General features: G+C 43.2%; 1 protein-coding gene across 2 annotated transcripts in view; it reads left to right on the forward strand.

Annotated features, from left to right (window-relative positions):
• The first annotated feature begins 200 nt into the window (after window positions 1-200).
• CCND2 (cyclin D2) overlaps window positions 201-14,065 on the forward strand; it is a 57,472-nt gene continuing 43,607 nt past the window's right edge. For both annotated transcript variants that reach the window (XM_044281286.1, XM_044281285.1), the window contains exons 1-3: window positions 201-731; window positions 2,661-2,876; window positions 8,300-8,459. In XM_044281286.1, coding sequence (XP_044137221.1) covers window positions 537-731; window positions 2,661-2,876; window positions 8,300-8,459 — 571 coding nt within the window. In that variant the 5' untranslated portion in view covers window positions 201-536. The remainder of the gene's footprint in view (window positions 732-2,660; window positions 2,877-8,299; window positions 8,460-14,065) is intronic.

The following is a 14,065-nucleotide window of genomic DNA, read 5'->3' on the forward strand; positions in this document are numbered from 1 at the left end:
ATGGCCAATGAAAGACTGATCATTTGGAAGTGCCCACTTTGGCCATTGTTTCACAGACTGTACCTATGTGTAGGTCTAGAGGCCAGGCATCAGCTGCCTTCACCTCTTCCTCCTCCTCCTCCAGCTACACCCCCTTCCTTTGCAGGAGCTTTATAAGCTTGCACCTCTCACAAGTCGTTTTCTCTTTGTTGCATGCACTTGATAACACCTCCAGTGACTTAATTACCTCGATTTTTCCTAAAGCCAGGACGGGGAGGGCCTACGAGGAGAGCTGTCATGTGTGCCCTGAACGAGGGCCTCCTGCTTTCTTGCTAGCTAGGAGTGGAGAGAGGAAAAAAAAAAAAAAAAAAACTTAAAAGTCTGGCCAGCTGCTGTTCTACATAATAACACCAAGTGGCTGGGCCAGCCCTAGTGCAAGCTGCGTCACTGTGCAGCAAGCTGGGAGCCTGGGAACACAGACAGACCCCTGTGCAGTGCAGCCATCAGGACCCCCAGCTCCTTGCTCTGCACCCACTGGATATACAACATTGGGACCCATGGAGCTGCTCTGCTCAGAGGTGGATACTGTCCGCAGGGCTCAGACTGACCCCACATTGCTCTTCGATGACCGGGTCCTGCAAAACCTTCTAACAGTGGAGGAGAGGTATCTGCCCCAGTGCTCCTACTTCAAGTGTGTCCAGAAGGACATCCAGCCCTTCATGAGGAAGATGGTGGCCACCTGGATGCTGGAGGTTGGTGGAGTCACGAAAGGAATCTGTCTAGTAGAGGGGTGCAGACCTGGCACAGCTGGTGGTATATCTAGAGGCAGAGCTGCAGCAGGCGATGTTGGGGAGTCTGCTGGTGCCCACGTATGCACACAGGCTGCATGGTACTTTGCGCCATGTTTGCTGGACTAGTCCTTGCAGCCTGTCCCGCACATGGTCCCCCCTCGGTCATTGAATCTCTGGTGCTTAGAAAGTGGGAGATCTCCCTCTCTGCTCTGGTGGTCACCCCCTGTTTGCCTGGGGGCGCAGGGAGGAGGGGGGGGGGGCTGTCTAGGCAAAGGAAGGGATTGTGCTTCCATCCTGCAATGTAATTCACTGTCTCTCCCCGGAAGAATGGGGTCTGTTATTGTGGACTATAAGTTGCAGCCCCCCCTGTACCCCCATTTTTATGAAGCAATCGTTAAGGCCCCCCCCCCCCCCCCCCCTCCTTTTCCGCCTGGCTGGTGTGCAGCTGCATGAATGTGGCACTCCGGAACTGGAAGGACTTGTGCTTTCCGACTGTGGGGGGGGGGGGTCGTGTGAATACTGGGGTGCACTGCTGTGTGTGTATATTTATATATATATATATATATATGTGTCATATATTGCATTGAGAACCAGGGTCCAACCTCCCAGCTGGGAAAGGCATCAATATGGCGTTCTGGCACTTGAAGGGTTAACAGTTGCCCAATGTGGGGGTGTCTGACGACCACTGTGGGGGGCTGTTATACAAATATTAGGGTGCATTTCGTTTCTGTAAAAGGATGTGTCCTATCCTCTATAGGGAGGAGGTTGCAGTTCCAAGTTCGGTTTCTAATACGTATCCCCCCTTCTCTGACTCTAATTTGGGGGTGACCTCTAACATCCCCCCCTGTGTACCCCCCGATAGTCATGCCTCACATACTTTATCCCCTCTCCTCCTTCATTAACAGAACGATCCCAGCCCTCCTCTCCCCCCTCCCTCCTGCAGCAGCCATGCTCTGCTCAGCCCTGGGACCTCCTGCACCCCTTTCGTCGGTGCTTTTGACCCCCAAAACATGGTCCCAGGCTTCCCTCAATTGTCGGGAAAGATGCAGGGGGGTCTGATCTTGCGGTCCCCGCAAAAAGCGGGCGCCTGGGTATTTTTTAAGTATTTTTAAATATTTTTTGAAAAAATGACGAAATCAGAAATTGTCCCAATGTCTGGGGTGGAGTGTGACCTGAATCTATGGCTCCTCTCTCTGCCTCATGGTCAGGGGTGCAGGGGGATGTGGAGCTCCCACCCCGAGACCCCCTCATCGGGACCCTCATCATGTGGTCGGTCATTGTAATAAAAATGCTGCAATTAAATGCCATTTTGAAGTGCATTACTTAACCCTGTCCCTCCCTCTTCTCTCTCTCTGTCTCTGTTTCCTCCATTTTCTCTGGACCTTTCCTTTTAAACCTCTAACCCAGACTCCCCTCTGTAATTTATTAAAACTCCCCAATTTCTACCTGTTCTCCACTTATCCCCCCAATTGCTCCTTTTCATTATAATTCCATTTCATGCCATCATTTCTGTGCCCCTCCATTCTGCTTGGCTGCTAATTAGTTTTTTATTCTATTGTGTAATATTTTAACTTCATTTTATCTTTTTTTTATTTTTTATTTTTTCCAATTAAACACCTTTTTCTAATGTTTTAATTTTTTTGCCTTTTTTTCAATTTTCATCTTAAAATGTTCCTTCTGTCCTCTCTGCTGTTTTAATTCTTTACTTTTGATTAATATTTATGTCCCCATTTCCTTTTTTTTTTTTTTTTTCTTAATCAATTCTACTCCCTGTCCATGTTTCTTTCCCCTTCCCAAATTTTAGTGCCCCCCTCAATCTTACTTTACCCCCCCCCCCCCCCTTTATCCCACCTCCCTCACTTTTTTTTCTTTCTTTTTGTTGTTGTACAGGTCTGTGAAGAGCAGAAGTGTGAGGAGGAAGTATTCCCATTGGCAATGAACTATCTGGACAGGTTTTTAGCTGTTATTCCCACCAGAAAATGTCACCTGCAACTCCTGGGGGCTGTCTGCATGTTCTTAGCATCCAAACTCAAAGAGACTATTCCATTAACTGCAGAGAAACTTTGCATATACACTGACAATTCAATCAAACCCCAAGAGCTGCTGGTAAGCAGCCCCTGTTTGCTAAACTAAATGTTTACAGCCTTTTGTGTTCTTCCATGGGAAAGGCATCTGTATTTTAACACTGATGTTTTTTTTTTCTCTTCTTTTTTTACACATTTTTAGAATACATTTCTAAATATAAAATGTAATGAGAGATTCTTTACTGACCGGTAGGTATATAGACAAATCCAGGTATTCAATGTCGAGTAAAAAAAACGTCAATGAGCACATTTCATTTTAATAGCTATATTTACACATTTTTTTTTTTTTTTTATAAACATTTATGTGGAAGGCATACTTTCTCATATGGTGACAGGCTGTTCTTTCCTTTTGTGGTATCTGCTGCCACCTAGTGGTGCACAGATTTATTCAGACCTTTTTTTTTCTTTTCATGAAGAGGTTGATTATTATTATTTCACATATTTTGGTTAAAAGATTTTAAATAGTGTACATTTTTTTTTTTTGTGTGCATTGTTGGGTTTTTCAAAGTTTTTAAACTTTTATAGCGCATTAGAAGATATACATATATATATATATAATTTTTCAGCTCTCGCTTATAATAGAGAGGACTCCAGAGGGGGTCCTCTCGGTGCATTTTACTGTTGTAAATATACAAATTACATAATTTAGATGTTTTCACCCTACAATGGTAACTGTAGTTTGGTGGGGCGGGGGCGTTTAGATGACATGGTGTCATTGCTTCCCATGGCAACCAATAAAATGCAAGAAATAATTGTTTTATTCAGTAACTGGTTGGTTGCTATGGGCAACTATAGTTTGTCTAAAGTGTTGTATGACTTGGTCATGTATAGTAATCATGTGCCAAGTGTCTTGTGGTGAGATCTGTTGGGCTGGTAATTGTCAGTCTCTATTACCCTCTGTGCTTAGGTGAAGTATATATAGACTGGTAGATTAATGGCTTCCAGGCACCTTCAGCAGCAGGTGAAGAAAATGTAGCCTGAATGCCATCCCTATTGATGACACATGCACACGGCCTAGCTGAGCGCGCAGTTGATTGGGTAAGGAGAAGCAGCAACTTTCTCCTCTTAGGGCTCATGCACATGGCCATAGCCGTTTTTGCGGTCTGCAAATCGTGGATCAGCAAAACATGAATACCAGCTGAGAGCCTGCCACCATTTTTTTTTTTTTTTTTTTTAATCCTTCATAAATGTCCTTTCTTTGTCAACAAAATGGACAAGAATGGGACATGTTCTGTTTTTGTGGGGCCACAGAATGGAGCAACTGACAGCACACAGGCATTGAGATGCCCAATGCCGATACTGAGACCATCACTATAATCGCTAAAAGTCGATAAGATATTTAATGGAAATTGATCTTTTTTTTTTTTTATTTGATTTTCTTCTAAAACTACATTGCCAGTGTATAAGGGCCTATGTGCAGTAACTGTAATGACATCTATCGTCAGGTACGACGGGAATGTTCAGTGGTTGGAGAAAAATGGTGACATGCTATCAATTTTAAAGGGGGTTTCCAAGTCTTTTAAACTGATGACCTATCCTCTGGATATTAGTAGTGCCGCAGCCTTCTTGCTGCATTCACAAGGTCATGTGACATCACGTTCATTGGTCACATGGTCTAGGAATTCAGTGATGGCTAACCTCTGGCACTCCAGCTGTGGTAAAACTACAACTCCCAAGATGCCCCCCTTGCTTGGCTGCTCTCAGAACTCTATAGAAATAAATGGAGCATGCTGGGAGTCGTAGTTTCACCACAGCTGGAGTGCCAAGGTTAGCCATCACTGGCTAGGTGCAGCTCAGCCCTATTGAAGTGAATGAGGCTGAGCTGCGATATCAAACATGGCCACTGTACAATGCTGGACACCGTGATTGCTGAACTGAGAGAAGGCTGTAGTGCCCCTGCCCTCTCAAACAATTGATAGGTGGGACCCCCCCCCCCACCTATCAGATACAGAGTCTAGAAAAACCAGAGGACATTTTGATATTACAGAAGAGCTGAGCAGATTCATATATAGTTTTATGGGAAAAGATTCAGTAAGACTTTCAACTCCTGCTTATTCTGGGCTTTGAAGTCCAGGAGGCGGTCCTATCAATGATTGACAGCTATCTGTGTATGCACAGCCCTAGAGGGAATGCTGTCAATCACTTGTGGTACAGCCTCCTGGACTTCAAAGCCCAGAATGAGCAGGGATAGACAGTAAAGGAATAAAGTATGGATTGTAAAACTAAAGTAGATCGAAAACTATATATCGATCTACTCGGCTCCAACAAAATGTTCAACGTGACAGGTACCCTTTGAGCCACAAAACATTCCATAATGACCAAAAAACAGCCCAGAAATGCATATTTTTTCTGTCTGTTTCCCATCCTAGATGGATATGAGCCTTAGGCTTCCATGTATGTATCTGCATTACTAGTGGCAGCGGATCAGCTGTTTGAAGAGGAGGCGGCGTTCCATGCGAGCACCTCATCCTGTACATTACACTGAAGTGCAGTGTAATTACACTACATTGCTGCTCCACAGGAGATGACGCATAGTGTAAAGACCAGGAATGCGAGCGCTGCCTCTGTGTCAAACAGTTAGGGTCCATTCACACGTCTGTAGTGTATTGCGGATCCGCAATACACCCGGCCGGCACCCCCATAGAAATGCCTATTCTGAACATGTTCTATTTTTTTCCGGAGCCGCAGACTGGAAGATCGGCGACGCGCTCTGGAAATGCGGTTGCGGACAGCACATTGTGCTTTCCGCATCCATTCCATCATAGAGAATGAATAGGTCCCCATAGAGAATGAACGGATGCGGACCACAATTGCGGACATGTGAATGGAGCCTTAATCGGCGGGGGTGCCAGGTGTCTGATCCCTGCCGATCAGATATTAATGAACTATCGTGACGATAGGTCATTAATATGTATAGCCAAACAACCCCTTTAAGACTGCAACTAGGAACTAGCTTTGAACCAGCTGCTGTAAGCTATACCAATATAAACAGCTGATTTTTATCTGTTCATGGGTTGCAAAACACAAAACTGTTAGTGCTTTGCATGCATTTTCCAAGAGCTTTTATCATTTTAATAAATAACTGTGTAACGGAAAAGTCAGAACTCTCAATCAAGTGTCTCCTCCAGACTGTAAAGCGGAGAGCCTGGGAGCTGCGCACTTTAGGGTCAGTTCACACCCGCGCTATTGAAAATAAAACATTGAAAGTGACGGATATGGCGTATAACTGACCCCATCGGAGCCAGACAGATCCCATTGACTATAATGAGATCCGTTTGGGAGTCTGCTATTTTAGCGGAGAAACAGTCCTGCATGCAGGACTTTTCTCTCCATGGTTTTTGGTGGAATCTGCTTCCCAGCCGCAAAGGCAATCTAAGAGGTGGATCCGCCACCTAGTAGATGGTTATGTTTCTCCCCTGGACTAAAATGCAGATGGCCAACACTGCTCACTGAAAACAGCAGACACAGACCCACACTGTATACTATAGGTGGGAAAACAGAATAATATCACTGCTTGGTGATCACATTGTGTTTATGGTGTACTAACTGGGGGTGTCGTAGGTCAAATGGATGCCATAGTCAGGACCCCTTTTTTGAGACTTTCATTTAAATTCATATGTGATAAAACTAATGGGGGAAAAAAAAAAATGCCCATTGCAACTAATTAGGTGTCAACTTCTTTTTTTATTTGAGAGGGCCTTAATGGGGTTGTATCATCTGGGACTTTGATGGCATATCACTAGGATATGCCATTAAAGTCAGATGGGTATGGGCATGGGTCTCAGAGGTGGGACCCGCACCTATCTCTACAATGAGCCTCTGAAAGTGAAGGAGAGCGCACTGCTATTTTTGACACAGAGAAGCAGAGTGCACTACATAAGCGCAGCCACTTTTACTTCTATGGGACTGCCAGAAATATTCGGGCCAGGGCTCACCTATTTTTGGAACTCCCATAGAAATGAATGGAGGGGGGACTGCCACCAGTGGTGGAGGTTATGCCACCAATGTCTCAGATGAGACAACCTATTGAAAGAAATGAGAGATGCAATCTAATTGGTTGCTATGGGCAACTGCTTCAGTTTTTCTATTGTGCTAATTTTAATAAATCTCAATCAATGGGTTTCATGCAGCCATAATCCCCTAGAGCAGTGTCCAGATCTTAAAGGGAACGTGCCATTTGTTTCATGCTACTCTAGCCATTTCAAAGGACTATGTTCAACCTGAAACACAGTGGCATTTTGGAGAAATCATTTGGGGTCATGTATCAAACTGGTGTAAACTAGAACAGGCTTAGTTGCCCATAGCAACCAGATTCCACCTCTCATTTTCCAAAAGAGCTGTCAAAAATGAAGGGTGGAATCTGATTGGAAGCTATGAGCAACTAAGCCAATTCTACTTTGCACCAGGTAAATGACCCCAATTGTTTAAAAAAAAAAAAGCTTCTGTCCACCTAGTTAGACTCCAATGTATACACTCTCCATCGAGCTGAGCTGTGTAGCGAGAAGCTGGAGGGTGCCCAGCAATTTTTAAAAAAAAATCTGCTTTATCTGGGGACCTGTCAGTAGTTTATACCTAAGCACATCTAGGTATCTTCTGTAGACTGATATATAGACTTCTCATGGTTTCTCCTTGAAACTAGACTTGGACACATGGTCCAGCTTCGGAGAGAGAGCTAAATATGGGGTATATGGTGGTTGGAGTTCTGGCTAATAGGCTTATCTAGGAAGGATGTGTCATTTTCACTAGCTGTTTATAGACTTGTGGTCACCGGACTCTCCCGTTCAACATCAGACACCTGCAGGTGTAAGAGAACCAAGCACTCTACAATGGTCCATATCAAGTGGTCCTCACACTGTGTTTTGCACTTCATTGCTTACAGATTTAGGATATGATGTTGCTGTATCATCCAAGTAAACCTTGTATCACTCTGCTTACTCTTCCTGGGAGTCAGGTTCCCACCCTGGACGTATATAAAAGAGAAACTCCCGGAATTTAGATGAAAACTTGTGAGATTTTATTTGGAAATGCGGCTGTATAAATCCGGTGTAACGTTTCGGCCTTTATCAAACTAGTGCCGCTGATAAGTTTATGTGCAGAGCTGCGCTGAAGGAGTAGTGCCGTTGCAGTTATGAGATGCGCAAGATGTTGCTGTATCATAGACATGACGTTACAAAGGGCAACTGATGGGTTGGGCCTAATGCTTAGGCCTCTCTATTTTTTTTAGTAGACAAGTCAGTAAACTGATGAACATAAGAAAAATGCTGCCTACAACAGTTTGCTCACATGGGTGCACATAAAGGCGAAAAAAGGCATCACGTGTAGCGGTCAGTTGTTGGAGGCCAGTCTAATAAAGCAAGAAATTGGTACCTCAGTAACATATCTTCATGTTCTCACAGAAAATTGGAACGTAAATAAATTAGGATTATATTTTTTTTTGGATTCCAGGAGTGGGAACTGGTGGTGCTAGGAAAATTGAAGTGGAACCTTGCTGCCGTCACACCACATGACTTTATTGAACATATATTAAGAAAGCTGCCATTACCTAAAGATAAACTGCTTATGGTTCGGAAGCATGCACAGACATTTATTGCACTCTGTGCCACAGGTAAGCACGGGGAAACTTGTATGTTTTTGCTTGGTAATTTTTCTATAAATTTGGGTTGTCCATGATGAGAAAAAAAGGTTTGATGCTTTTCCCAGAAACGGCTCCACTTCTGTCCATAGGTTGTGTTTGGAATTGCAGCTAATCCGTATTCAACAGGATGCAGTAGAAGACATGAGAAGTGGTAGAAGTCAATGGACAGATGTCACTTTTTTTTTTATTTTTTATTTAATTTTTTTTTTAGTTCTAGAACAACCCTTTAAAAGAAGTATTCAAGTATTCCTTTGTTTAATGAAAAGTTGTAAAATTTTTCAATATACATTCTGTATCGGTTTCTTTTTATTTTATTTTAAGATCTCTGCTTGCTGTCCTACAGTATAAGGCCTTATGCACACAACCGTAATGTATTTTGCGGTCCGCAAAAACTGGATCTGCAAAGAATACGGATGACGTCCATGTGCACTCAGTATTTTGCGGAACGGAACAGCAGACCCCTAATAGAACAGTCCTATTCTTGTCCGTAATGCGGACAATAATAGAAGCATGTTCTATTCTTTTGCGGAATGGACATCCGAAAACGGAATGCACACGGACCCATTCAATTGAATGGTTCCGTATACGGTCCGCAAACAAAACGGAACTGACACAGAAAGAAAATACGTTTGTGTGCATGAAGCCTAAACCTTCATTGTTTACTTCCTATAGATAAAAATCTGCCCTGGTCATGTGATCAGAGCTGTGTCTTTTAACGAACCAGACACCTGTGTGTCCGTCACATGACCAAGACAGATTATTTTTTTTTTTAATCCCTGGGAATAAACAATGACTGTTCTATGAATGGCTGCAAGTGGAGATTTTTGAAAACCACTTTAGGCTCCTTTCACATATAATGGTTTGGTGTCTTCTCAGTGCAAAAAACACCTGAAAAACCACATGCTTTTTTTTCACATTACATTCAATTTTAAGGTACCAGTATTTTTTTTTTTTTTTACATTTTTGTGGTTTTAAGTGTGTTTTAGTATATGCATTTAGGTGTTTGTTTTTGTTTTTTTTCCCATTTTTAACTGGAAAGTATGTAGCCTGCTTTGTAGTCACTTTCTCTATAGATCTTTTTAACAAAAACCATTGTGAAAAAATGTAATATAAAAATTACATAAAATGCAGTACACATTAAAACATGCGTTTTTCCCATTGCTTAAAAAAAATAATTGCAATCCATGGGGGGGAAAAAAGCCATAGTCAGAGCACAACCCTAAAAATGCATGTGTATGCTGTTATTCCTAATTCCCATAGACTTACATTAACATTTCAAGGCAGCAAGTCGGCAAAAATGACATAAAAACTGTGCCTTTAGCGTCTGTTTACACAGCAGAATTTGAGACTGTCAAAATCTGCTGTGTATACTGCAAACTGACATCTGTCGCGGCTTCAATTGGTGGCTGTCCACACCTTGCGCCAAGACGGGGCGTGTCCTTTCTTGGTGCATTGCTGCCTCCCAAAGAAAACAATAGGAGGCAGATACCACATTGCTGGCACCGAAGATTTGGTGCTGTCTGTGTCCGGGGACTAAATTCGCAGTGTGAACAGATCCTTAAAGGGAACCTGTCACCGGGATTTTGTGTATAGAGCTGAGGAAATGGGTTGCTAGATGGCCGTTAGCACATCCGCAATACCCAGTCCCCATAGCTCTGTGTGCTTTTATTGTGTAAAAAAAAAAACAGATTTGATACATATGCAAATTAACCTGAGAAGAGTCGTGTCCCGGACTCATCTCAGGTTAATTTGCATATGTATCAAATATATAACAATAAAAGCACACAGAGCTATGGGGACTGGGTATTGCAGATGTGCTAGCGGCCATCAAGCAACCCATGTCCTCGGCTCTATACACAAAATCCTGGTTACAGGTTCCCTTTAAGGCCAGAATAACGTGGAGATTTTTATGCCGTTTTCTATGCCAAAGTCAGAAGTGGATTTGAAGTTGTGGGAAATGTAAAGGAAAGACTTCTCCTTCCTGTTGGATCTATTTCTGGTTTTGGCTCAGAAAACTGCATATGTGAAACCAGTCTTACTACATTTGTGAGATCTTTACACCTCACCATATTGAGCCAAAGGACCCCCGGTATTGTGAGAAGTGCAGTCTCCCAACCTCCACCAGGTGAGGTGGTCGCCACGTTCTAAAGGGAGGTTAAATGGAGAGCTAGGAGTGCCATTCATGAGTATGGGAGCTATGGAAGCAATCAATATGGATATGTTGGGGAATCGCTGTGTGGCTCATCTGATGTCCATATGCCTTATTAGAACATGTGGACAGTGGTTGTCTGTGAAGAGCCCCTAAGAAGCAGCGTCTCTCGCTGCCATTCAACACTACATTTCCCCTGCAGCAGCCGCTACAGGGGACACATCTTCCGGGCTGTGGCTGGTGTCAGGAGTCAGACCTGTGGTGGTCAGTTTTGGTCCACAACTAAAGATGGCTGCCTTCTAGTTTGTGTATTTGAGGCAAGCTATTGCCTTAATGTCAGGAGAATATGATGAAAGGCATCTGACTGCAGCAAATAAATAGCTTGCAGAAATTTTATGAGAATGGATAGGTGTGGCGGAGAGGGCGCATATTTCTCTACCACACCTAGAGCTCTTATCCACATATAATACTGAGGTTTGCATTTCCTCATACTTAACCCTTTTGGTGCCAAATAAAGCAACTGTACTTCCATGGTTGATGCAGCATACAACCAGCTGTTTGTATGAGCTCAGGTCTCCGTTTTTAAGTTGACCCTGATAGGTTCAAAAATAAAAAAATCCCTTCTCTGGCTAGGAGAAATGCAGTTCTGGTAAATTTTAGTGACTAATATGCAAATTAGCCTGACTAATAATCTGATTGTTCAACTGGACCACTCTGAATCAGGATGACCTTCCTATCCAGCTGTTTTCAGACTGTTGTTGGGCTGAGGCTCCATACCAGAGTTTTATGATTTTTCTCAATATTCAAATTAGGCCTTTGGTGCAATGAGGGCATCACCATTGCTCTTGTTGCACCCAAGCTCTGCTCCTTTCTGTGGCCATCCCTTCCCCCTCTGCCCTGATTGACAGGGCCAGTAGGAGGTAAAGCAGTGAGGGAGGGGCTGGTCACAGTAAGGAGTGGAGGTTGGGTGCACCTAGAGGACTGGTGACTCCCTCGTTGCACCAAAGGCCTAATTCGCATACTAAGAAAAAGTATCATAACTCGGGAACGGAGCCTCGGATTAACCAAAGAAAAACCGCTTTTTAATCACTTGAACCACAGCTATGTGTCTATGCAAACAGTTTTAAATGGAGATTGCTGGTGAAAGATTCCCTTTAACACTCATGTAATGGTAATTGCCTATGATGTCAGAAAAGCTTGCAGTAATGGAGTACAGCGCATGTCATTTAGACACCTTTCGTTCTATGAGTACTGATAGGGTTCAGGTTTTCTAAATATAGCATTGTTGTCTTCAAAATTACATATACGGATCCTATGTTTCTGTCTGTGTTAAACTCCAGAGCTGCATTCACAATTCTGCTGGTTGTGATTGGAAGCAATGTAAGTTTGTTGATAGATACAACCAGTGGTGTAGCTAGTAATGACTGGGCCCCACAACAAATTTTTGAATAGGGGCCCTCATTCCTGTGGCTAGTAAAGATTGCTCTCAGACCAGGCCTGGCAGCTGTTCCATCTGTTTTATACACTGTCTATACTGTCACTGTATATACAGTAATTTCACTATGTAATACTGTTGAGGGGGCCCTGACAATATCTTTTAGTCCTTCTCCTCCTGGATGGGCCACTTCTGGGCCAGGGCCCCAAAGCTGCTGCTTCCCCTATAGCTATGCTAGTGGATACAACTCTAGAAAGGGGACAGGTATTGTAAAGTGCTCAGCGTAAAGATAACCAGAGTGAGTTCTGTGTAGAGGAATGCTAGGAAATTTCAGCTCTGCCATATAAGAGCCTTTGGACTGGGGAATGATCGGGAACAAATTGCTAGATCCCCGTCATTGAGTTGCGCATAAATCTAATATTTTTTTTTCATTCATTGTGGGCAACACATCTTGGTTTACAGAGTAAGATCTGCTGCCCACTAACATTTATTGAGATTGGCATTGATGGGAAAATTTCCTCCGTGATAATTGTCCCGATCGTTGGGCCCTAGTTGAGGATCAGCACCTGATAAGAAGTGATTTTTTTTTTTTTCTTCTAAATTTTAAATCTAGAAATGTGCACGAATTCTATAGTTCTAGTTAGGGCATAGTCATGTATTACTTTTTATGGTAACGCAAGTCACAGCGATACATGAAGTCAGACACTGTGTGTAAAGTGCATGGAGTATGTTAAACTTTGGTTACAGGCAAAGTCTAGATTATGAAGTCTGACAGTCCAGGTTCACAGAAACACAGACCACATTTTAATGTCTGTAAGTAGTGGTGAGGACAGCGTACCACAGTGGCCTTTTAAAATGTCGTATTAACAGACCAGTGAGAGCGTGTTTTTACAAAATTACCCTTCATTTCAGAATTCATTTCTATCTTGAATTGCTCTAAAATTAAAAACTTTAAAAATCCTCTGCTGCAGAAACTTTCAGTTATATTTGTTCGTGGGAAACCCCCGGTGACAACCAGTATTAACTGTTAGTGGTTGTCACCTAACCTTCTTAAACTCGTGAATGGCAAATGGTCTTTTTATGGCCGTAGGCCATATTTTGTATCCGTATCTGATCCGTCTTTTTTACGGATTGCACACGGACCCATTCATTTCTACAGGTCCACACAAAAAAGCCTGCACGGATGTCATCCGTGTTCTGTACTCTGCATCCGTATGTCCGTTATGCAAATTTATAGAACTTGTCCTATTCTTGTCCTTAAAGAGAACCTTTCACCTGTAAAAACAATGTGAACGAAGTATGCTGACATGGAGAGCGGCGCCCGGGGATCTCACTGCACTTACTATTATCCCCGGGCGCCGCTCCGTTCTCCCCTCCGGTATCTTCGCTCACTAAGTTATAGTAGGCGGTGTCTGCCCTTGTCCTGTGGGCGTCTCCTTCTCCTAGGCTGCATTAATCTGAGAATAATGCGGATTCCACATGGAAGGTGTCTGTTTTGCTTATCTGTGCTTTGCGGACCGCAGTACGGACACAGCTGTGTGCATGAGTCCTAAGAGCTCATGCACACAAATGTATTTTCTTTCTGTTTACATGACTCTTTTTTTTGCAGACCACATGTGGAACCATTCATTTCAAAGGGTCTGCAAAAAAACATGAAGTTACTCCATGTGCATTCCGTGTCCGTACTTCCGTTCCACCAAAAAATAGAACCTGTTCTATTATTTTCCGCGTTACAGACAAGGTAGTACTGTTCTATTAGGGGCCAGCCATTCCGTTCCGCAAAATATGGAATGCACGTGGACGCCATCCGTATTTTTGGCGGATCAGTTTTTGTGGACTGGAAAATACATACGGTCTTGTGCATGATCCCTAATTCAGTGGAAAATCCCCCAGGCTCATAGCAGTCCATAATTAGGCAAAGTGTCTCATTTAGATGCCTGGAAAAGCTGGATTGTAACCTGTGTAAGTGCAGAAATAAAGGGTGTAGTGGTT

The sequence above is a fragment of the Bufo gargarizans genome, chromosome 2, assembly GCF_014858855.1.
Source record: "Bufo gargarizans isolate SCDJY-AF-19 chromosome 2, ASM1485885v1, whole genome shotgun sequence".
Classification (NCBI taxonomy): Eukaryota; Metazoa; Chordata; class Amphibia; order Anura; family Bufonidae; genus Bufo; species Bufo gargarizans.